The following is a 22351-nucleotide window of genomic DNA, read 5'->3' as shown; positions in this document are numbered from 1 at the left end:
GCCTCCCCGGGGAGCGGGGCTGCTCTCAGGGGTTTCTGCTCCTGGATCGGCTTTACGCCGGACTCGGGATTCTGCAGCAAGCGGTCGGTCTGTGCGAAGAGCACAGATCCAGGTTCGCGCCCTGGCCAGGCCCTGGGTGGGCAGCCGACGCTGGCCGCGTGACGACCCTCCCCAGCCTCGGTGTCCGCACAAGCCCTCCCTCGAGAGCCCGCCGCCCACCCCAGAGCCTTCTTCAAGGCATGCAGGGAGGCCGGACCCTTCGCGGTCGGGCCCCTGGGCGCCGGGGCAAGTTTCCGCGGGCCACTCTCAGCAGCGCACCAACCGGAAATGTCCGTGTTGTGGCGGAAGGAGATGCTCCCCGGAAGCAGCCAGTGCTGACAGAAGCGTGGCGGGCAAAGATGATTCAGGCGATTCTGGTTTTCAACAACCACGGGAAGCCGCGGCTAGTGCGCTTCTACCAGCGTTTCGTGAGTGCGGCCCAGCCTCGTCACGTCCCTTCGGGGCGGCCGCCCCCCTTCCTTCCCCTAGGTCCCTACGGCGCCCGCGGGCCCGGCAGGTGACCCCTTGGGGCTCCTGCCCCTTGCGTGACCTCAAACCCCTTAACCTCCTTCCGCGGCCCGGGGCCAGTGTCAGGCTTGCTGCCCCCGCCCTCCCCGACCCCGCCCTGGACCCGGCATTTCCGTGCGGTTTGGTGACACTTCCCTTTGGGTCTCAGGGCGCTCTGAGTGACGGCGGGGGTGTGCCTCATTGGGAACGTGAATGATTGCAGTCACTTTAGTCTTGGTGGGTGTTGAACGCAGTTCCATGAGGAGGAAGAAATATGCAGCTGCTTAAAAGTTTTTGCTTTAGCCGGAGGGTCTGGAAAAGTGCTTTCTTGGGATTATTTCCCTTCCATGTTTCCTGGGCCTGCCCCAGGACTGGATACCCTGCGCTCTGTCGAGTTGAGGGAAGTCAGTTTAAAAATGAGGAATGATGAGAAATTATAAATGCTGCCGCGAGAATTTTCCAAAAACGTTTTTCTGGAAAAACGCAAACATCGTTATTTGCATCCTGCCCCTCAACGTTTTCTTTCTTTCTGGCTAGGTTTCAGAATGTTACATGCATAATTGGTGGACTGGTGGAAGCCCAGAGGTGAAAGACTCGGAGAACTTAGGTTTAGGTCTCAGCTCCACGTTTTTTACCTTTGGGTCTATTGATAAGTTAACAAACTCTTCCAGGCTTTATTTCCTCTTTTGTCAAATAGAAATGAAAAAATAGTTTTGCCTTTTTCATAAGATTTTTTTTATCTAGATTACATTTTATTAAATAATTATATCGAGGTAAAAATATTAGCATTCAATATAACTATTGTTTGTATTTGTATTTTTGTGTGTGTGATTTTTTTCCCTCACTTTTAAGTGTTATTGAGATATAAGCCACGTACCATACAGTTCACCTATTTAAAGTGTACAATTCAGTGGTTTTTAGTATGTTCACAAAATTATGCAACCATCACCACAATCAATTTTAGAATATTTTCATTACCCCAAAAAGAAACCCCTACCCATTAGCAATCACTGTGTATTTACCCCTCAATTCCCCCAGCCCTAGGCAACCACTCATCTTTCTCTCTCTCTAAATTTGCCTCTTCTGGACATTTTATATAAATGGAATCATACAATATGTGGTCTTTTACGACTGGTTTCTTTCACCTAGTATAATATTTTCAAGATTCATCCACATCATAGCGTTTATCAGTTCTTCATTCCTTTTTATTGCCGGATAACATTCCATTGTATGGATATACCACATTTCATCAGGTGATGTTTTCACCTGCGGCTCTTGTGTATAATGCTGTTACACACATTCACATACAAGTTGTTGTGTGGACGTGTTTTCATTTCTCTTGGTTATACACCTAGGAGTAGAATTATTGGGTCATGTGGTAACTTTATGGTGAATATTTTGAGGAACTGCCAAACTATTTATCAAAGTGGCTGCATCATTGTACATTCCCATCAGCAATGTGTAAGAGTTCCAATTTCTCCACCTCCCCATCAACATTTGTTATTATCTTTTTGATTAAAGACATTTTAGTGGGTGTAAAGTGGTATCTCATTGTGGTTTTAATTTCCATTTCCCTAATGATTACTGATGTTAAGTATCTTTTCATGTCCTTACTGGCCATTTGTATATCTTCTTTGGAGAACGTAGGATTTTTTTTATTTTTTTATATATTTTTATATTTTTTTGCAGGGGAAGAGTTGCCCTAAGCTAACATCTGTTGCCAGTCTCCCTCCTTTTTTTATCCCCACCCCCCCCCCAAAGCCCCAGTGCACAGCTGTGTATAGTTGTAAGTTCTTCTTGTTCTTCCATGTGAGCCACCGCCGCAGCGTGGCTACTGACAGACAAGTGGTATGGTTCTGCTCCTGGGAACTGAACCTGGGCCGCCGAAGTGGAGCATGCCAAATGTTAAATGCTAGTCCATCAGGGCTGGCTTGAGAACATAGGATTTTTATAAGAACCAAATTAGCTCATGAGTGAAAATTACCTTGAAAACTGCAGAGTACTAAAAGATATGAGGGATTATTAAAATAATTGAGTCATATAAGCAATTGGTAGTTTACCTTTTTGTTGAATTAGAAATTAGGTAGCCTCACCATTTCATACCACTTCCCCAGTGACTGCTGCCACTTCCCCCTAGAGTCAGATAAAAGGCTTTAGATTGAAAGATGTTTTTGTCACTTTAAAAAAGTGCTGATGCTTAGCATGTTTTATGTTTCAAAGTACTTAGACTTAACCCTTTAAAGCATCCTGGCATTGGTGAGCTCTGTGAGTTCTTTAAATGGAAACCAGGAAAATAGTGATTGATTCACCTGAACTCAGTGACCAGTGATTAGCAAGTTTGCATTCGTCCATTCAGTAAATACTGAGAGCCACTCTATATCCATGTTGAGTCAAAGTTATGACAAGTGGTTTCTTCACAATGACATTTTCCCTGTTTTTTTCTCTTTTTCTTTTAAATAATTAACCAGTTCAAACCTGAATTGAATGCTGTAGAAAGAAAGAGATGAACATTTCTTGAATCTGTTTTCTGACTCTTAGGACAAGTCCAGTCTGAAGGTTTTCTTAAGCTTTGCTACTCCAAGCGTGGTGCCCAGACCAGCAGCATTGGTATCACCTGGGATCTTGTTAGAACTGCAGTCTTAGGACTTACCCCAGGCCTATGAAATCAGAATCTGCATTTTTAGCAACAGTCCCAGGTGATTCATTGCACATTAAGCTTTGAGAAGCACTGGTCTAGAGCTTTTAATTACTTTTTTCTTAATGACTGGTTTCTCTTTCCCATCATTCTTTTTTTAACCATACTTACTATGAACCTCATATGTATAAATAGAAATTGAATGGGAATTATCAAGAGATTCCATCACAGTTGACCTTTTTCATGTGTAGTAAGTGAAGCAAAATATTTGTAGCTCTGTGATTGTCCAAAATTCTAATCTGTAAGTACAACTTTTTCTTTCTCAGTAATACTTTGTTGATGAATAACACAGCATCTTATATGTAATACCTATATTACCAGTACAAAAGATGGCAAATTCAGTTTGTTAAAACATGTGCATGATTACATCTTGACCTCCTAGAAGTGTTAGACCTGTTGACATTTGTTATTTACCTGGCATAGATGTTTTTAGGGGAAGACACAATATTTCAGGACCAGACTTTCTAGTTACCCTTTGACCTTGTATGAGAGTTTATCAGTTCTCCTTTCCTTGTTTATTAACTAGTATATAAATACCAGCTTACCTATCAGGACAGTAGTGGCTAGTGACTATATATCTAGGTAAACATACCTTGTCTTATTTTCTGTAATAGAGCCTTGTTGTCCATCTTCCCATGGATTCACTCTTTATTTTTTCTCTACTCGTCATTTTTATCTTCTCTGGAAACTGATACCGAATGTTCAGATTGTTCCCAGCTTGGAAGCACTTCTCTTCCTGTCCATCCCCATCAATGGGACGTCATTTTCCAGACTTTCCCACTGATTCACTTTATTTCTTTTATTCCATAGCCAGAAGAAATTCAACAGCAGATTGTTCGAGAGACCTTCCATCTAGTTCTCAAGCGGGATGACAACATCTGTAACTTCTTGGAGGGTGGAAGGTAAACAGCTTCAGTTTTCTCCCCATATATCCACTGTTGGGTGACCTTGTCATTATTGCTTCTTCAGGCAGTACTCAAGTGTCAGGGTGGGTACCTGATGCAACTTGAGCTGATCTTAGCATCATCTGCTCAGGAGAGACCCAATTCTGTTCTGGAAGCTGTTGTGCTTCAGGTATTACTCATTTAGATGTTTGATTCTTGAGAGGATGGGCGGAAGAAAAGGTGAGGTAAAGTAGCTTTAGACATCTCTGCCCAACTTGGTTGCCTTTCACCTGGGAGAAATGGCCTGTTCTTTGGCCTGCCCCTCCTCTTTCTACTGGTCCTGTTCTCCTTCCTTGTCACTGGGTTTCTCTTTGATATGTTTAATTAATTAACATTTAATTAAGGCTTTTAAATGTTTCCCATCTTCCACAGTTTGATTGGTGGCTCTGAATACAAACTGATCTACCGGCACTATGCTACCCTCTACTTTGTATTTTGTGTGGACTCATCAGAGAGTGAACTGGGAATCTTGGACCTCATCCAGGTATGTGTAGTCATCTAATGATGGCAGCCACTTTAGAGAGTTTGCGCTGGACTTTTGAGTAACCAACCTGTTAAGATCCTCTTGTCAGTCTTTTTACTGATACTGGTACAAGTTGCCAGACGTCCACCAGATGGTGCTGTGAGAAAGCTCCTGAGGAACCGTCAAAAATTCTTAGAGCTTCTGGATTCATTGGTTTCTACCCAGCCCTCTCACTGCTCTTGGTTTTCTTATACGATTCTGAGACCAATTACAGTGTGTGTGTTCCCTCCCCCCACCAAGCAATTAACTCAATTCTCCTTGGACACTGACCAGGTGTCCCATAAATTTAACTCAATTCTGACACTATCTACCTAGATACCAATCACAAGTCCATGTTGTCACCTGTGCTTCTGATGACTGGCTATAGATCGGAGGTTCCCATGATCTCCTCCTCGGGTTCAATTAATTTGCTAGAGCGGCTCACAGAATTTGGAGAAACATTGTACTTACTAGATTATCAGCTTATTATAAAAGGATATAACTCAGGAATAGCCAGATGGAAGAGATGCATAGGGCAAGGTATGTGCGAAGGGGCGCAGAGCTTCCATACTCTCTAAGCGCTGACACTCTCTCCAAAACTCCATGTGTTCGCCAACCCAGAAACTTCTCCAAACCCCCTCCTTTTGAGTTTTTATGGAGGCTTCATTATATAGGCATGATTGATTAAATCATTGGCCACTGGTGGTTGATTCAACCTCCAGACCCTCTCCCCTCCTTAGAGGTCAGGGGGTGGGACTGAAAGTTCCAACCCTCTAATCACATGGTTGGTTTCCTGGGAACCAGCACCCATCCTTAGCTGCTTTCCAGAAGTCACCTTATTAACAGAAACAAAAGACGCCTTTATCACTTAGGAAATTCCAAGAGTTTTAGGAGCTCTGTGCCAGAAACGGAGATGAATGCCAATTAAATACTTATGATTATAAATTACAGTACCACGTGATGTTTTGAAATTTTTTTCAACTATGAAACCAAATGACTTTTAAAAATTTGTGCTTTATATTTTCGCTTGTAATTCTAGCCTAAAGCAAAGAAACTTGATGTTTTCGTTAGTCTGTGCCATCTTGACGTAGGTAAACATGATTTTAGTAGGCTTTTTGAAAATTAGAAATGACTTACAGATTCTTTTCATTACATTATGGAAACTGAGGTGTGTAGGGATACTAGCTTAGGAACCGTTAATTTAGTACAATTGCATTATTTTATACATGAAATTCTAGGTGGGCTTCTTTTAAGTGACTTGAAAAAGCCACTTAAGTAGAAAGCACTCAAATAGAAGCTTGCATTAAAACCTAGTTGGCAACAATTATAGAAAAGAAAACTCTCTAGCTATAAAGTAGAAACCTTAAATGCATGCAACTGCATTTTAAGATAAAATTAAAGAAGCTAAATTTAATATACCCAAGGACAAATAAATGGAAATTTTGAGTGTATATTTGCATTTCAAATATACCAGACTCTTTTCTAAAAAGTGATGTTCTTCTTGGGCATAGAAATTTTTAAATTTTATTTATTTATACCCATTCACATTCAGAAAATTGTTTAAAACGATTGATTAGAAGTTCCATACATCATGGGCAGGCCCCGTGGCTTAGCAGTCAAATGCTCGCACTCCACTGCTGGCGGCCCGGGTTCGGATCCCGGGCGCGCAGCAATGCACCACTTCTCCGGCCATGCTGAGGCCGCATCCCACGTACAGCAACTAGAAGGATGTGAAACTATGATGTACAACTATCTACTGGGGCTTTGGGGGAAAATAAATAAATAATTATTTAAAAAAAATTTCATACATCGTATTCAGTTATACATGAAACTATAAATAAATAATGAAAACATCTAAAAAGATTCATCTCTAAGATAATTTTTAAATGCTTTCTTAACATCTGAGTCAGGTTGGACATTGAGAGTCAGTTGGCATAATAGAAATAGCTCAAGATCCACAATCAGAAAACCTGATTTGAGTCTTTGATCCACCATCTGACTATAGAAACATTAGGCAGTGTATTTTATTGTATTATAGACTGTAGAATGCTATAGAAATGTGCATGTGATAAGAGTATATTTGAAAATAAAGGAAATATAATGATAATATATTTTAAAAATTGAGATGCGGTTATTAGAGGAAATACACTTCAAATATCTATATTAACAAGACAAAAAGATGTAACTTTATAATGTAATGGACATTTATTGGATATTTAGTGTGAATTGGATTTGGGAAGATAGGTAAAAGGTGAAAATGATAGAAACTAAGAATTTTGATCTTTGAAAAGACAGTAAAATCAATAAATAGTTGGCCTAATATAAAGAGGATAAAAGCCAGAAATAGAAAACATCAAATGTTTTTAGGGGATGATATCCATGGTTATATAATCAATATACAGTCATGCCCCGCATGACGATGTTTTGGTTAACAATGGACCGCATATACGATGGTGGTCCCATATGGTAAGTGCCTTATAGCCTAGGTGTATAGTGGGCTATACCATCTAGGTTTGTGTAAGTACACTCTAGGATGTTTGTATGACGAAATCGACTAATGACACATTTCTCAGAACATATCCCCGTTGTTAAATGATGCATAAATGTATTTGAAATAGCTGACTACAAAAAATAAACACCCAAATTAGGTCAACAAAAAGGCACTTAATCCAATATTAGGATGAAATAAGACGAGTTAAAAAAAACCTGCCTCATAGATTCAGAATTTTTTTAATGTTGAAGCACAGTAAAATCTCTATGTTACTTACATAAGTTGTTTTCTAAACTCAGAATAAAAAATCATACTGCTTAAGTGTATTTTACAGAGTAAATTGGTTGTGATATAAAAGCCTCTAAAAAAAGAAAATGTTACTCAAATATTGCATATTAATATTGGTACAAAATTACTAAATAAAATCTTGGCCAATAATCAGTTGAATCAAGCAGTCATGAGACCTGGCTCTTGTTTCTGACTCTCCAGTTAACAAGCAGTGTGGCCTTAAATAAATCATTTAAGCTTTGAGGCCTTAGGGGGTTTGTGTTTTGTGTTTTGGCTCTTCTGTGTGTGTTTGTTTTGATTTATAAGTACACTAGATGTTCTTTGCTAGCTCTAAAATTCTTTCTCTCTCAGGAATACTGCATACCAGAAGAATTGATCATTGTGTCCAAATAGTCTTTATCCCAAGGGCGCAAGTTGGTTTAACAAAGAAAAAATCTTGGAGTCTATTACAGCAGTGAGAAAAATAGTGGAAACTAATATAATTGCATCAGTAGATGCCAAGAGAAATGATTATCCAAATTATATTCCTGAAATACTCTTAAATTGGAATAGGGAGCATTTTTATATGATTCTTTAGTGCACGTTTATTTATTTAGCATAAACCGTTGAAGAAATAATACATTTATGTGGCCCAAAATTCAAAAGGCACACCAAGAGTAGTATACAGTGAAAGTATCTTTCTTCCCCTTTCCCAGGGAAGAAATCTACAGGCATTCACGGAAACAAGGGTGTCTCTTACTGTTTCTCTAATTTGAACAAGCACTTGTAATGAGTGATAAAAATAGAAATCAAGAAGTAACATAGTAAAGGAAGAGAGAGATAAGTTATCACTGTAAGGTGGCCTAATTATGTACCTAGAAAACCTAAAAAAAAAAGCAAAAACCATAACCAGTAATTCATGATACAAGCAAAATGGCAGAATACAAGATAAATCCATCAAAACTGAATTTCCTGTTTCTGTGAAAACAGCTATAAAATTCATAATTAAAGAAATTTCACTTAAGTAGTGACAAAGGATATTTGGTGTTTGGAAATTAACTTAGTATGGAATACTTGACATTGATTCCAATGAAACTGTAAAATCTTAAAGGAAAAACATAAAGGAATACTTGAAAATGAAGCTACAAGCCCTCCACTTGTTAGGAAGAGTCAAGCAAAGATGACAATAGTAATCAGTAGGTTATTTTTATTTATTTATTTTTTTTGTGAGGAAGATCAGCCCTAAGCTAACATCCGTGCCATCCTCCTCTTTTTGCCAAGGAAGACTGGCCCTGAGCTAACATCCATGCCCATCTTCCTCCACTTTGTGTGGGACGCTGCCACAGCATGGCCTGACGAGTGGTGCATCCGTGCGTGGCTGGGATCCTAACCCTGGGCCGCCAGCAGCGGAGAGCGCACTTAACCGCTATGCCACAAGGCCGGACCTTTTTTTTTGTGAGGAAGATCACCCCTGAGCTAACACCCATGCCAATCCTCCTCTTTTTGCTGAGGAGAACTAGTCCTGAGCTAACATTCGTGCCCATCTTCCTCCACTTGATGTGGGACGCCGCCACAGCATGGCCTGACAAGTGGTGTGTTGGTGCGCACCTGGGATCCGAACCCTGGCAGCCAGCAGCAGAGCACGCGCACTTAACTTTAGGCTACGCCCGGGGCCAGCCCCATAATCAGTAGATTAAATGGGAAACCAAGTATAATTCCATCAGGGGATCTTATAGAACTTGGTAAAGGGAAAATTTATCAGGAAAAATGACTGGCCAAGAAATGCAAAATTATGTTTTGAGGGGAAAAGGACAGTAACGTGGGATTGGCTTTACTGGGCTTCAGAATATGTAATGGTTGCAATGAAATTATTATCTGTCTAGAAAATCCAAAACACTCAACTGGAAAACAATTAGAACTAATAATAGAGGTCAGTAAGGGGACTGGATACAAGTTTAACATATAAAAATTAATAGCTTTCCTTTAGCAATAATAAGTTGGAAAATATAATATTTAAAAGGGACCCACTCACAATAGCACAAAGGTCCATAAGATACCCAGGAATAAATGTAAAAATGTTCAAGATCTCTCTATGAAGAAAACTTTAAAACTCTACTAAAAATCTGAAAAAAGAGCAAAATAAATGAATAAAACATACCTTTGCCTGTTGAGAAATCTCGTTAAAATGTCCAGATTATAAATGACTGAAAACCCAGTCAGAATCCCAGTAAGATTATTGTTGTTTTTGAAAATTATTTTTATTGTGAAACATATTGTATATACAAAAATGCAAAACATGCCTATACAGTTTAAAGAATGCTAGTAAAATGAATGCCCATGTACCTATCACCCAGATTAGGAAACAGTACATTCCTAGTACCTTAAGAAGCTTCTGTATGCCCCTCCCCAATGCCGTCCCCCTCCTTCACTGCATTCCTCCTCAGACTTTTGAGTTGATTGTTCCTTTGCTTCTCTTTATAGTTTTACCATGTGATGTATATTTCCTTAAATGAGATTTTGCTTAGTTTGGAAAAACTGAGTGACAAGCACAAACTTAGCTGTATAAGGAAAGGGTAATTTGCCACTTTTAGATGAAGGCTCCCAAGAGCAGATAAGCTGAACAGAGTCTCTGGCTCACGGTCTGGCTTCAGGGTCCCTGAGAGTTTACAAGAGCCCCATCTGGGGAAGTCTGAAGGCAAGTTCATGTGAGTGAATCCCAGGAAACTTATTGCTCACCACAGTTGGGGTATTGGACTCTGGCTGTCTAGCAGTAACATGGACAGGAGGAATGGACTGCTTTACATTTTCTGCTTCTCAGCTTGCCATGATCTACCTCTGTATTTCAAGAGTGGGTCAAAGCAGAACATTTCGGTGGGGGTAAAATGAATGGTCCCAGCTGATCCAGGCAGCAGAGCAGTAGGACAGTACCAGATAGTTCAATTGTTTCCATTTTCCTTTTTTTTATTAACGTGAATAAAACTACTGTAAGTCTTTACGCAAATTGTTGTGCCTATTCACACCCTGCTGAAAACAGAATTCCTGAGTCAAAGGGAATTAATATTTTTATTTATAATGCAAGTTGCTAGATAGATACTCAGGAAGGCTGTATTAAATTATGATGCCTCCAACATTTCTGAGTTTATGTTTCTTCTTAGCTCAAACACTGAAATATGTCATTTTTAATTTCTACACAGAGGTAGAGTGGTACCTCACAAATGTCTGCATTTTTATTCTATTAATCATGCCTACTTTTTCCATGTGTGGGTCTACAATGTTCTTTTTCACGTAAACCTTTTGTAATATAATTAAGGTCTAGATCTTGGTTTATAATTATAATTGAAGTCTAGATCTTGGTTTATAATATATTTCATCTGTTCTAAGATGCACATTTTTTCACACTTTAATAACTAAAATCAGGATGTGTATTACAATAGATCACATCTTACGATTATAATTGACAGCATTTTTTTCTTAACACAAAAATAATAGTTGGTCTTACAATCAATGAAAAAGTAATTCTCTGTATATTTCTGTTTATTTTCACACTAATTTTTTCCAAACTAATTTTTTTCTAAACTATTATGTTAGGTATAAGTAATTCATTTTTACCTCCCCTTGTTGAAGAAACCTCAACGTATAATATATTAAGTTTACAGTAAAATCCAAACTACCTCTCAGACTATAAGGCCCGACAGGATCTGTCTCCTTCATCTTTCTCAATCTGACCGCACCATATACACTCTCATCTTCACTGTACTCTAGCTGTCCCAGCCTTCTTTCTGTTCCTCAAACACAGGTACTTTTTTGTGTGAGGGCCTTTGCACTTGTTCTGTCCTCGGAATGCTCTTGCCCAGGCTCTTTCACTCTTCAGCTCTTCACATGAGTGGCTTCTTCCTCATTCATGACTCAGCTCAAACGCTATACCTCAGAGACTTTGCTGACACCCTGTCTGAAGTAACCACATCATCCTTTTTACTTCCTTCAGAGCACTTATGACAGTAGAAAAGATCTTGTTGATTTGCCTCCTGTTCTTCCCACACCCAGCATATCAGAATATATGCCAGGTGAGAGCATGGCTTGTTGACCGTGGAATCCCCAGAGTAGAATGGTGCATGCCCAGTGCACAGTAATCATTCACTATACGTTGATCACATAGCTGTTTAATACATAGTTAGATTTAGTTTTTATTCTTCATTTTGTTCTACTGAGTTATGTTTCTTTTTCTGTATTAGTTTCACACTGTTTTATTTATTGTTGTTAATAGAGGTTCGTGTCCCTAGTAGGACCAGTTATTCCCCTTGGGTTCTTTTTCATTATAGGAATATAAATATATTCATGGGTATTTATAACCATTTGTTCATCCGTAAACATTCTTGCATTATTTGTAAAGGTCCCAAAAGTCACTGTTGGATTTATAATTAGAAGTGAATTAAAAGTAGCGTTTCCTTCCATATTCATTTCTTCTTTCGAATCTTACATTAAAGTTTTGTTGTTGTTGTTGTTTTCAGAAAGTGTCCTAATCTCTCATGGTTTATTCTGGATTTTTAGGATATTAAACTTTTATTCATCATTATAGTCGTAAATATTTCTTTACCATTACACAACCTTCCCTTTAATTCTTAACTTGTTAATTTACCATGTTTGTTTGCTATTACACTTCAGCATAGTTGAAACTATCCGCTTTATGCTGATCTCCTCTACTTCTTCACTAGCCATAAGTTTATATTCCTGTCACAATTGGGACAAAATCCTAAACCGTCTGTTTCCAATTAAAAATATACATATTATAAGCTTAACACAAATATTTATTTAAATCTTTTTAACACAAGATTTATTTCAATATATGCTGAGATATGGAACCAAGTTACTTTTTCTTCATATCATTATCCAGTTTCTCCAAATTATTCAGTCTCTCATTGTTTTTCTACTCCTAGTTTGACTTAAATTTCTGTATAAATTTAGGCCTATGTCTGGAATTTCAAGTATGTTATTTTGTTTGGGGCTTTTTAAACTATACAAGTAGTACATGAATATTTCTTTTTATAAAAGATTCAAACAGTAAGTTTATTAAGTAGAGTGGAGAAGTCCTCTCCCTTAGAATTCATCCCCCTTTCTCTCATACATCAGTCTCTTTTCTAGAGGTAACCATTGTTAAGTCTTTTAATGCATGTACACACACACGCACACGTGTGTCATATACATTATTTAATTTTTTAAATGAAAAGTAATCACTCTGTATACATAGTTCTGTAACTTGCTTTTTTATCACTTAATAATAAGTCTTGGAGCTTTTTCTACCTCGTACATACTTTTTAGTGGTACGTGATTTTCCTTAATATGGATGTATCATAATCTTTTGTTCAGTACCCTACTTGTGGGCATTTAGATTTTTCTCATTTTCTCGCTATTGCAAATGATGCTGCAGTAACACCCTTGCACGTGCGTCTATATGCACATGTGTTAGTTTCTTTAGGATAGATTCCTAAAATTGGAATCATTGCTTTAATTAAAGGATGCGTGCTTTTTAAATTGATAGATGTTGCCAGATTGCCTAGCAAAAAAGGCCTGTTTCCACATAACCTCACCAACTTTAAATATTAAGAATATTTTCAAACATTTACCAATCTCATGAGTAAAAAATTTAAATTCATTGTTTTCCCTAGAGTTTCCTTAAGTACTAGTGTGTATCTTTTAGTGTTTACTGGCCATTTGTATTTGAAAGTGTCTGACATCAGCATGTGTTCACTTTTCCAATGGCTCATTTGTTTTGTTCATTTGTAAGTGTTGGTTTTTTCCCTAACTTTATGGATATTAATCCTTTTTCTATTATATTTATTGCAAATATTTTCTCCTAGTCCATTGGTCTTTTAACTTTATGTACTGAAGTCTGCTGATCTTTTTTGGGGGGGCGGGGGGGGGTGTGAGGAAGATTGGCCCCGAGCCAACATCTGCCAATCCTCCTCTTTTTGCTGAGGAAGACTGGCCCTGGGCTAACATCCCTGCCCATCTTCCTCCACTCTATATGGGACGCCGCCACAGCATGGGCCGACAAACGGTGCGTCAGTTTGCACCTGGGATCCGAACCAGCGAACCCCGGGCCGCCACAGCGGAGCGCGTGCACTTAACCGCCTGCGCCACCGGGCCGGCCCCTGCTGGTCTTTTTAATTATAACTCTAAGGTATAAAAATGTTCTCCAATATTGCTGTCATTTTAATTTTCTTTTGAGAAAACCATTTTTATCACCACCACCCAGCTATTTGTGCTAGATTATGTAGCAAATGGCCAGATCATCTAAAGAACATCTACATAACATTTTTTTCGTGTTTCAAGAGATGAAAATACCATAAAATGTGAAGTACAAAAGTGCACCAGACAGTGGACACAAAAAAATATATGTATGAGATTTTATCCCACCTCAGCTTTTGTATATTTGAAAAGTAGAGTTCGTGAACTAAAAAATGGTGCCCAGTCATGTTTAACAGAAGTGGATTTAACCTGATTACAACACTAACACCTGTAACACTGATTTGATATTTACAAAAAGTCATATTTTTCTTTTTTTTCCAACTTTATTGAGATGTAATTGACATGTAACATTGTGTAAATTTAAGATGTACATGTTGATTTGATACACTTATATATTACAAAATGATTACCACCATAGCATTAGCTAACATCTCTTATCACGTCACATAATTACCATTTCTTTTTTGTGTTGAGAATCATATTTTTCACTAAATTAAAGTCAGTGCAACACCCACACAAGCTAGAATGCTAGCTGTTTGGTGAACAAGGACCTGACATCAGAACAAGAAGTCTGTAAAGTCCCAAACTTTAAAAGTGTGGTCTTTTTCAAACTGTATCCATTCCTGACATTGAAGATGTGAAACCCTGTCCCATTCCTCTTTGTGTGTGGATTTATGATCTTGGCATTTCACATTAAGCATCTGGATTTCCAAATACTTCTTCCTCTTGCTTCAAAGTCTTATAACTTTCTTAATCAACTGAGCTACATCCAGCTTCATCTTCACTCTTAGTACCCATTAATTTTCTAAATTTGACATTTTGGTCCTTGTTTTCAAAATTCAATTTATCCCATATTTAAGCAGGCTGGGATTTGTCCCCTTCTTTCTTGCCTTGCTGAAGTGTTTCCCTTTTCTTCTCTTGTTCAGCAGATTTCATTGGATTCATAGCTGCTGGGTTGTACTATCTAGAAACGGCTGTTCTGGTCCCCAAGCTTTATCTTGTAGGGCTGTCATTTGAGCTGCCATAGCTATCTGAGAAGTTGCTTGTGTTCTTCATGCCAACAGGGCAGCAACATTGAGAACAAAATCTCCAGTAGCTGCAACTATTTCTTGTTGTTTCTGTTTTTCAGCCATTTTCTTTTCTCATTGTTCTTGTAATTTCTCTGTCCTTTCCTACCTCTTAGCTAAAGCTTTTTGGGCATCCATTGCTGTGTTTCTGCCTCTGAAGAGAGTCAGACTAGGAGTCCGGCTTAAACTTTTGCTAAATCTTCTTGGTTTTTCCCTTCTCTTCTTTCTTTCTCCACCTCTACTTCTTGTACCACTCCTCCTTCTACCCCTATGCCTGTGTCTTGAGCTTGAGCAGGAACGAGATCTGATCCGCAGTTTTCTTCCCAGCTTGAGGATCATGATTTCTTCCACTCCCTGCTTCTACTACGCTGACACCTTTTATGAGACCTACATCTTGAGTGACTTCTGCCTTTTGATGACTTACTTTCTTTGCATTTGTATCTGTCCTCACCATTTTCAGATGAATTTAGTTGCTGTCTTCTTGTATGAGAAGAATGTTCTTTGTTATTATGTTCCTCAGATTTATGTTTCTTAGAGAATTTATTTTTGGATTCATGTCTTCTTATTTTGCTCTCTGAGTCTGCAGCATCTTCAGTTCAGTCTCTTCATGCATTTGCATGTTCTTTGCCTGCGTTTGGCTCTGGCTCCTGCGTTTTCTTCCTACATCATCTGACTTTTGTTCTTTCTCTTGACCCTGATTGTGATCATGAATAATGATATTTCGAGGCTCTAGGAGAAACAGATGCATCTGACTGCTCTTTTGGGGGAAATATGTTTTCTGGAGCTAGTCCATCTCGTTCTGTATCACTGGTCTATTTGAGAACCCAACTGTTAACTATATTGTGTCCCCACAAAATTTATATGTTGAAGCCCTAAACCCCAATGTGACTGTATTTGGAGATGGGGCCTTTAAAGAAGTTATTATGGTTAAATGAGGTCATAGGAGTGGGGCCCTGATCCCGTACAAATGGTGGTGTTATAAGAAGAGGAAGAGACCCCCGCGAGCTCTCTCTTTCATGCACGTGAACTAAAGAAAGGCCTGTCAAGGACACAGTGAGAAGGTGGCTGTCTGCAAGCCAGGAGGAAAGTCCTCACCAGAAACCAATCCTGCCAGAACTTGATCTGGGACTTCTAGCCTCCAGAACTGTGAGAAAATAAATTTCTGCTGTTTGAGCCACACAGCCTGTTGTATTTTGTTATGGCGGCCAGAGCAGACTAATACACCAATCTTAATTTCATTAAAATGAAAACAGCCCCCTGCTGGACAGAGAAAACTGGACTGTGGTTACCCGGGAAGTGGGGGTGGGGGGTGGGGGATGGGCACAAGGGGTGAAGGGAGTCATATATGGGGTGAAGGACAAACAAAAATGTACAACCCAAAATCTCACAATGTTAGAAACCATTAAAATATCAATAAAAATGTAAAAAAAAAAAAAAAAAAAAAAATATATATATATAAATGAAAAAATATAAAATAAAATAAATGGTACGCTTTGATAAGTTATGGCCTCCACCATAAGGTGTACCTCCATGAAATTTTCAGTCAGCGTCAAGATAGTGAACATATCCATCACCTTCAAAAGTTTTCTCATGCACCTTTGTTATCCCTCCTTCCTACCCCTCTGTGACTTTCTCTCCCCAAACAACCACTGATTTGCTTTCCATCGCTATAGATTAGTTTGCATTTTCTAGAGTTTATATAAATGGAATCAGACAATTTGTACACCAATTTTGTCTAGCTTCTGTCACTTAACATAATTCTTTTGAAATTCATCCATGTTGTGTGTGTCAACAGTTTGTTCCTTTGTGTTGCTGAGTAAGGTTCTGTTCTATGGATATACTACAAATTGTTTATCCAGTCACGTGTTGATGTATATGTGAGTTGTTTCTAGTTTTGGGCTATTACAAATAAAGCTGCTATGAACATTTGTAAAAAAAAAAAAAAAAAAAAAAAAACAGCCCCTTGGTACAGTGCTGCTGAGAAATATGGTCTGCCTCTCCTCACATATGCTCTGAGCGTCTTAGTCCAGAGTCCTGGCTGCTAGGGCAGCGCCTCCACTTGCTGCTTTTAAGAGTACCAACCACCCAGAAGCTGCCCACACACTGACTAAATTGTTCCCACGAGAGACCCAGATTGCACAAAGCGGATCTACCATTGCTTTTTTTTACATTTAGCTCATTAATATCTGTAAGGTATTTTTACGTCTGCATTGAGATAGGTAAACTGCCTTTATTTTTTCCCCCAAAGGATAGCCATTTGTCTCAACACTATTTATCAACTAGTTCATCTTTTCTTCCACCAATTTAAAATACAGTCTTTATCAGAAATTGTATTTTCTTGGCATGGGAGGCCCCAAGCACAGTGAAGTGCCGCCACCCACAAACCTGCCAGGATGGGGGAAGAGGAGGGAGAGGAAGAGGATTTGGTGGTGCCAACCATGGAGGCTACATGAATGTCATGCTGGGTATGGGGGTACGGGAATTATGGTATGGAGGCAACTTGGTGACAGCAGACTGTGGTGACTTTTGTACAGACTGCTACGACTGTCATGATTTTGCATGTTCCTAGAGCATCTAAAAGTATTGCACACAAAATCAACTTTTTGCTCCAATTTTCTTAAACTTAAAAACCCAAAGTATTCATGCTGTGTTCCTGTGCTTCACTGGGTTTCTTAACTATGGCTTTTTACTGCAGCTTGTCTGAAACTCCTAGCCTGCGGAATTTAAGACAATGGCAGTTTTTATCATGATTTGCCTTTGAACTTGGTCATATTGAAGTTCACAGTAAGTGGAAAATAATTTTCAGAGAATATATTTTTGTTTGGAATTGCGCAGAATTCTGGAGCCAGCATTGTTCAGCATTAAGGCAAAAGCCCACCTTTGCTTTTTATGGAAAGTATTACTTTATTTAAGAGACAGATAATCATGCATTTTAATCTACCTTTGTCTTAGTTTACAGCAGGTTTTGTATGAATTTTTAACCTCTTAACCGATTCTGGTTTATGCCTTTAACAGTACTGAAAATGACTTACCACATCTGAAAAAAAATGTATTTTTTTATAAACGTGTATGTTTCAGTATTTTATATTCTCTCTCACTGATCTATACTTTTATTCCTGTCTTAGTGTTACACTATTTTAATTACCAAAACTTTGCAGTGAATTTTGATACCTAGTAAGATAAGTCATTCCTTATTACTCTTTTTCCAAAAATTCTTGGTAGAGTGTTCTTTCACATTTTATTTTCTATAAGAACTTTAGACTTTGTCAGTTTCGTTTTTTTAAACGTCCTGTGAGGAACTTCCACCCTTCAAAGTTCATTTTCTTCTTTTAAAACTATGAAACGTAAATTTTGAAAGAACGTGTATACACACAAGGACAGAGAGAACAGGAGAGGAGACAATAGCAAGGAGTTTTTTTTTTTTAATTGATGTTTTAATAGTTTATAACATTGTGAAATTTTGGGTTGTACATTTTTGTTTGTCCATCACCACATATATGTCTCCCTTCACCCCTTGTGCCCACCCCCCCACCCCCATTGCCCCTGGTAACCACAATACAGTTTTCTCTGTCCATGTGTTGGTTTATATTCCACATATGAGTGAGATCATACAGCGTTTGTCTTTCTCTTTCTGGCTTACTTTACTTAACATAATACCCTCCAGGCCCATCCATGTTGTTGCAAATGGGACGATTTTGTCTTTTTTATGGCTGAATAGTATTCCATTGTATATATATACCACATCTTCTTGAGCCACTCATCAGTCGAGGGACACTTAGGTTGCTTCCACTTCTTGGCTATGGTGAATAATGCTGCAATGAACATAAGGGTGCATAAGCCTCTTTGGATTGTTGATTTCAGGTTCATTGGATAGATTCCCAGTAGTGGATAGCTGGATCATAGGGCATCTCTATTTTTAATTCTTTGAGGAATCTCCCTACCGTTTTCCATAGAGGCTGCACCAGTTTGCATTCCCACCAGCTGTATATGAGGTTTCCTGTTTCTCCACATCCTCTCCAACATTTGTTGTTTTTTGTCTTGGTGATTATAGCCATTCTAACGGGCGTAAGGTGATATCTTAGTGTTGTTTTGATTTGCATTTCCCTGATGATTAGTGATGTTGAGCATCTTTTCATGTGCCTATTGGCCATCTGTATATCTTCTTTGGAGAAGTGTCTGTTCATTTCCTCTGCCCATTTTTTGATCGGGTTGTTTGTTTTTTTGTTGTTCAGTTGTGTGAGTTCTTTATATATTATGGAGATCAACTGCTTGTCAGATACATGTTTTGAAAATATTCTCTCCCAGCTGGTGAGTTGTCTGTTCATCTTGGTTCTGGTGTCGTTTGTCTTATAGAAGCTCTTTAATCTGATAAAGTCCCACTTGTTTATTTTTTCTTTAGTTTCCCTAGTCTGGGTAGGCATGTCATCCGAAAAGATTCCTTTATGACCAATGTCAAATAGTGTGTTGCCTATATTTTCTTCTATGAGTTTTATAGTTTCAGGTCTCACCTTCAGGTCTTTGATCCATTTTGAGTTAATTTTTGTGAATGGCAATAGCAGATGGTCCACTTTCATTCTTTTGCGTGTGGCTGTCCAGTTTTCCCAACGCCATTTATTGAAAAGACTTTCCTTTCTCCACTGTATGTTCTTAGCTCCTTTGTCGAAAATTAGCTGTCCGTATATGTGTGGTTTTATTTCTGGGCTTTCAATTCTGTTCCATTGATCTGTGTATCCTGTTTTTGTACCAGTACCGTGCTGTTTTGATTACTATCGCTTTGTAGTATGTTTTGAAGTCAGGGATTGTGATGCCTCCAGCTTTGTTCTTTTTTCTTAGAATTGCTTTAGCTATTCGGGGTCTTTTGTTGCCCCATATGAATTTTAGTATTCTTTTTTCTATTTCTGTGAAGAATGTCCTTGGGATTCTGATTGGGATTGCATTGAATCTGTAGATTGCTTTAGGTAATATAGACATTTTAACTATGTTTATTCTTCCAATCCATGTGCATGGGATGTCTTTCCATTTCTTTATGTCATCATCGATTTCTTTCAATAATGTCTTGTAGTTTTCATTGGATAGGTCTTTCACCTCCTTGGTAAGATTTATTCCTAGATATTTTATTCTTTTTGATGCCATTGTAAATGGTATTATCTTTTTGAGCTTTACTCCTAGATATTTTATTCTTTTTGATGCCATTGTAAATGGTATTATCTTTTTGAGCTCTCTTTCTGTTAGTTCATTATTAGCATACAGAAATGCAACTGATTTTTGTAGATTGATTTTGTACCCTGTGACTTTGCTGTAGTTGTTGATTATTTCTAATAGTTTTCCCACGGATTCTTTAGGGTTTTCTGTATATAAAATCATGTCATGAGCAAATAGTGAGAGTTTCACTTCTTCGTTGCCTATTTGGATTCCTTTTATTCCTTTTTCTTGCCTAATTGCTCTGGCCAAAACCTCCAGTACTATGTTGAATAGGAGTGGTGAGAGTGGGCAGCCCTACCTCGTTCCTGTTCTCAGAGGAATGGCTTTCAGTCTTTCCCCGTTGAGTATGATGTTGGCTGTGGGTTTGTCATAAATAGCCTTTATTATGTTGAGGTACTTTCCTTCTATACCCATTTTGTTGAGAGTTTTTATCATAAATGGATGTTGTATCTTGTCAAATGCCTTCTCTGCATCTATTGAGATGACCATGTGGTTTTTATTCTTCGTTTTGTTGATGTGGTGTATCACGTTGATTGATTTGTGGATGTTGAACCATCCCTGCGTCCCTGGTATAAATCCCACTTGATCATGGTGTGTGATCTTTTTAATGTATTGCTGTATTCGGTTTGCCAATATTTTGTTGAGGATTTTTGCATCTATGTTCATCAATGATATTGGCCTGTAGTTTTCCTTCTTTGTATTGTCTTTGTCTGGCTTTGGTATCAGGGTGATGTTGGCCTCATAGACTGATTTAGGAAGTGTTCCATCTTCCTCTATTTTTTGGAATAGTTTGAGAAGGACAGGTATTAAATCTTCTTTGAATGTTTGGTAAAATTCACCGGAGAAGCCATCTGGTCCTGGACTTTTATTTTTTGGGAGGTTTTTGATTACTATTTCAATCTCTTTACTTGTGATTGGTCTATTCAGATTCTCCATTTCTTCTTGGTTCAGTTTTGGGAGGTTGTATGAGTCTAAGAATTTATCCATTTCTTCTAGATTGTCTAATTTGTTGGCATATAATTTCTCATAGTATTCTCTTATAATCCTCTGTATTTCTGTGGTATCCGTTGTAATTTCTCCTCTTTCATTTCTAATATTATTTACTTGAGCCTTTTCTCTTTTTTTCTTGGTAAGTCTGGCTAAGGGTTTGTCAATTTTGTTTATCTTCTCAAAGAACCAACTCTTTGTTTCATTAATCCCTTCTACTGTTTTTTTGGTCTCAATTTCATTAATTTCTGCTCTGATTTTTATTATTTCTCTCCTTCTGCTGACTTTGGGCTTTGTGTGTTCTTCTTTTTCTAGTTCTGTTAGGTGTAATTTAAGATTGCTTATTTGGGCTTTTGCTTATTTGTTAAGGTGGGCTTGTATCGCTGTGAGTTTCCCTCTCAGGACCGCTTTTGCTGCATCTCATATGGTTTAGTATGGCATATTTTCATTTTCATTTGTTTCCAGATAGTTTTTGATTTCTCCTTTAATTTCATCAATGATCCAGTGGTTGTTCAGTAGCATGTTGTTTAATCTCCACATTTTTGTCACTTTCCCAGTTTTTTTTTCTTGGTTGATTTCCAGTTTCATAGCATTATGGTCTGAAAAGATGCTTGTTATGATTTCAGTCTTAAATTTATTGAGGCTTGCTTTGTTTCTCAACATATGGTCTGTCCTTGAGAATGTTCCATGCACGCTTGAGAAGAATGTGTAGTCAGCTGTTTTTTGATGGAGTGCTCTGCATGTGTCTACTAGGTCCATCTCGTCCAGTTTTTCATTTAAGTCCACTATTTCTTTATTGACTTTTTGTCTGGATGATCTATCCATTGATGTAAGTGGGATATTAAGATCCCCTACTATTATTGTGTTGTTGTTAATGTCTCCTTTTAGGATTGTTAATAGCTAACCTTGGTGCTCCTGTGTTGGGGGCGTATATATTTATAAGTGATATGGGGCCCCTTTTATCATTATATATTTCCCTTCTTTCTCTCTCTTAACCTGTTTTATCTTGAAGTCTACTTTGTCTGATATGAGTATGGCAACACCTGCTTTCTTTTGTTTGCCATTAGCTTGGAGTATTGTCTTCCATCTTTTCACTCTGAGCCTGTGCTTGTCTTTAGAGCTGAGATGTGTTTCTTGGAGGCAGCATATTGTTGGGTCTTGCTTTTTAATCCATCCTGCCACTCTGTATCTTTTGATTGGAGAGTTCAATCCATTTACATTTAGGGTAATTATTGATATATGAGGGCTTAATGTATAGCAAGGAGTTTTTTGAAAGCAGGAAATAATATGAATGCCTGATAATTGACTTGGCAAACCCAGGGAAGCCACATCCCAGGCCAGTGGCAGAGAAAGCTGATGGCCAACCTGCTACACGCCACAGAACCCTCAAAAGGCACAGAGCAG

The 22351-nt window shown here is 38.3% G+C and overlaps 1 protein-coding gene and 1 pseudogene across 2 annotated transcripts in view; one reads left to right on the top strand and one right to left on the bottom strand.

The window, feature by feature from the left end:
* The first annotated feature begins 359 nt into the window (after positions 1-359).
* The window catches only part of AP3S2 (adaptor related protein complex 3 subunit sigma 2), a 55371-nt gene continuing 33379 nt past the window's right edge, over positions 360-22351 (top strand). For both annotated transcript variants that reach the window (XM_058542451.1, XM_058542450.1), the window contains exons 1-3: positions 360-467; positions 4052-4143; positions 4558-4669. In XM_058542451.1, coding sequence (XP_058398434.1) covers positions 399-467; positions 4052-4143; positions 4558-4669 — 273 coding nt within the window. In that variant the 5' untranslated portion in view covers positions 360-398. The remainder of the gene's footprint in view (positions 468-4051; positions 4144-4557; positions 4670-22351) is intronic.
* Positions 14298-21706, bottom strand: LOC131405249 (arginine/serine-rich coiled-coil protein 2-like; annotated as a pseudogene).

Source organism: Diceros bicornis, chromosome 5 (assembly GCF_020826845.1).
Source record: "Diceros bicornis minor isolate mBicDic1 chromosome 5, mDicBic1.mat.cur, whole genome shotgun sequence".
NCBI lineage: Eukaryota > Metazoa > Chordata > Mammalia > Perissodactyla > Rhinocerotidae > Diceros > Diceros bicornis.
Note: the sequence above shows the minus strand (reverse complement) of the source record. Positions and strands in the feature narration are given on the sequence as shown.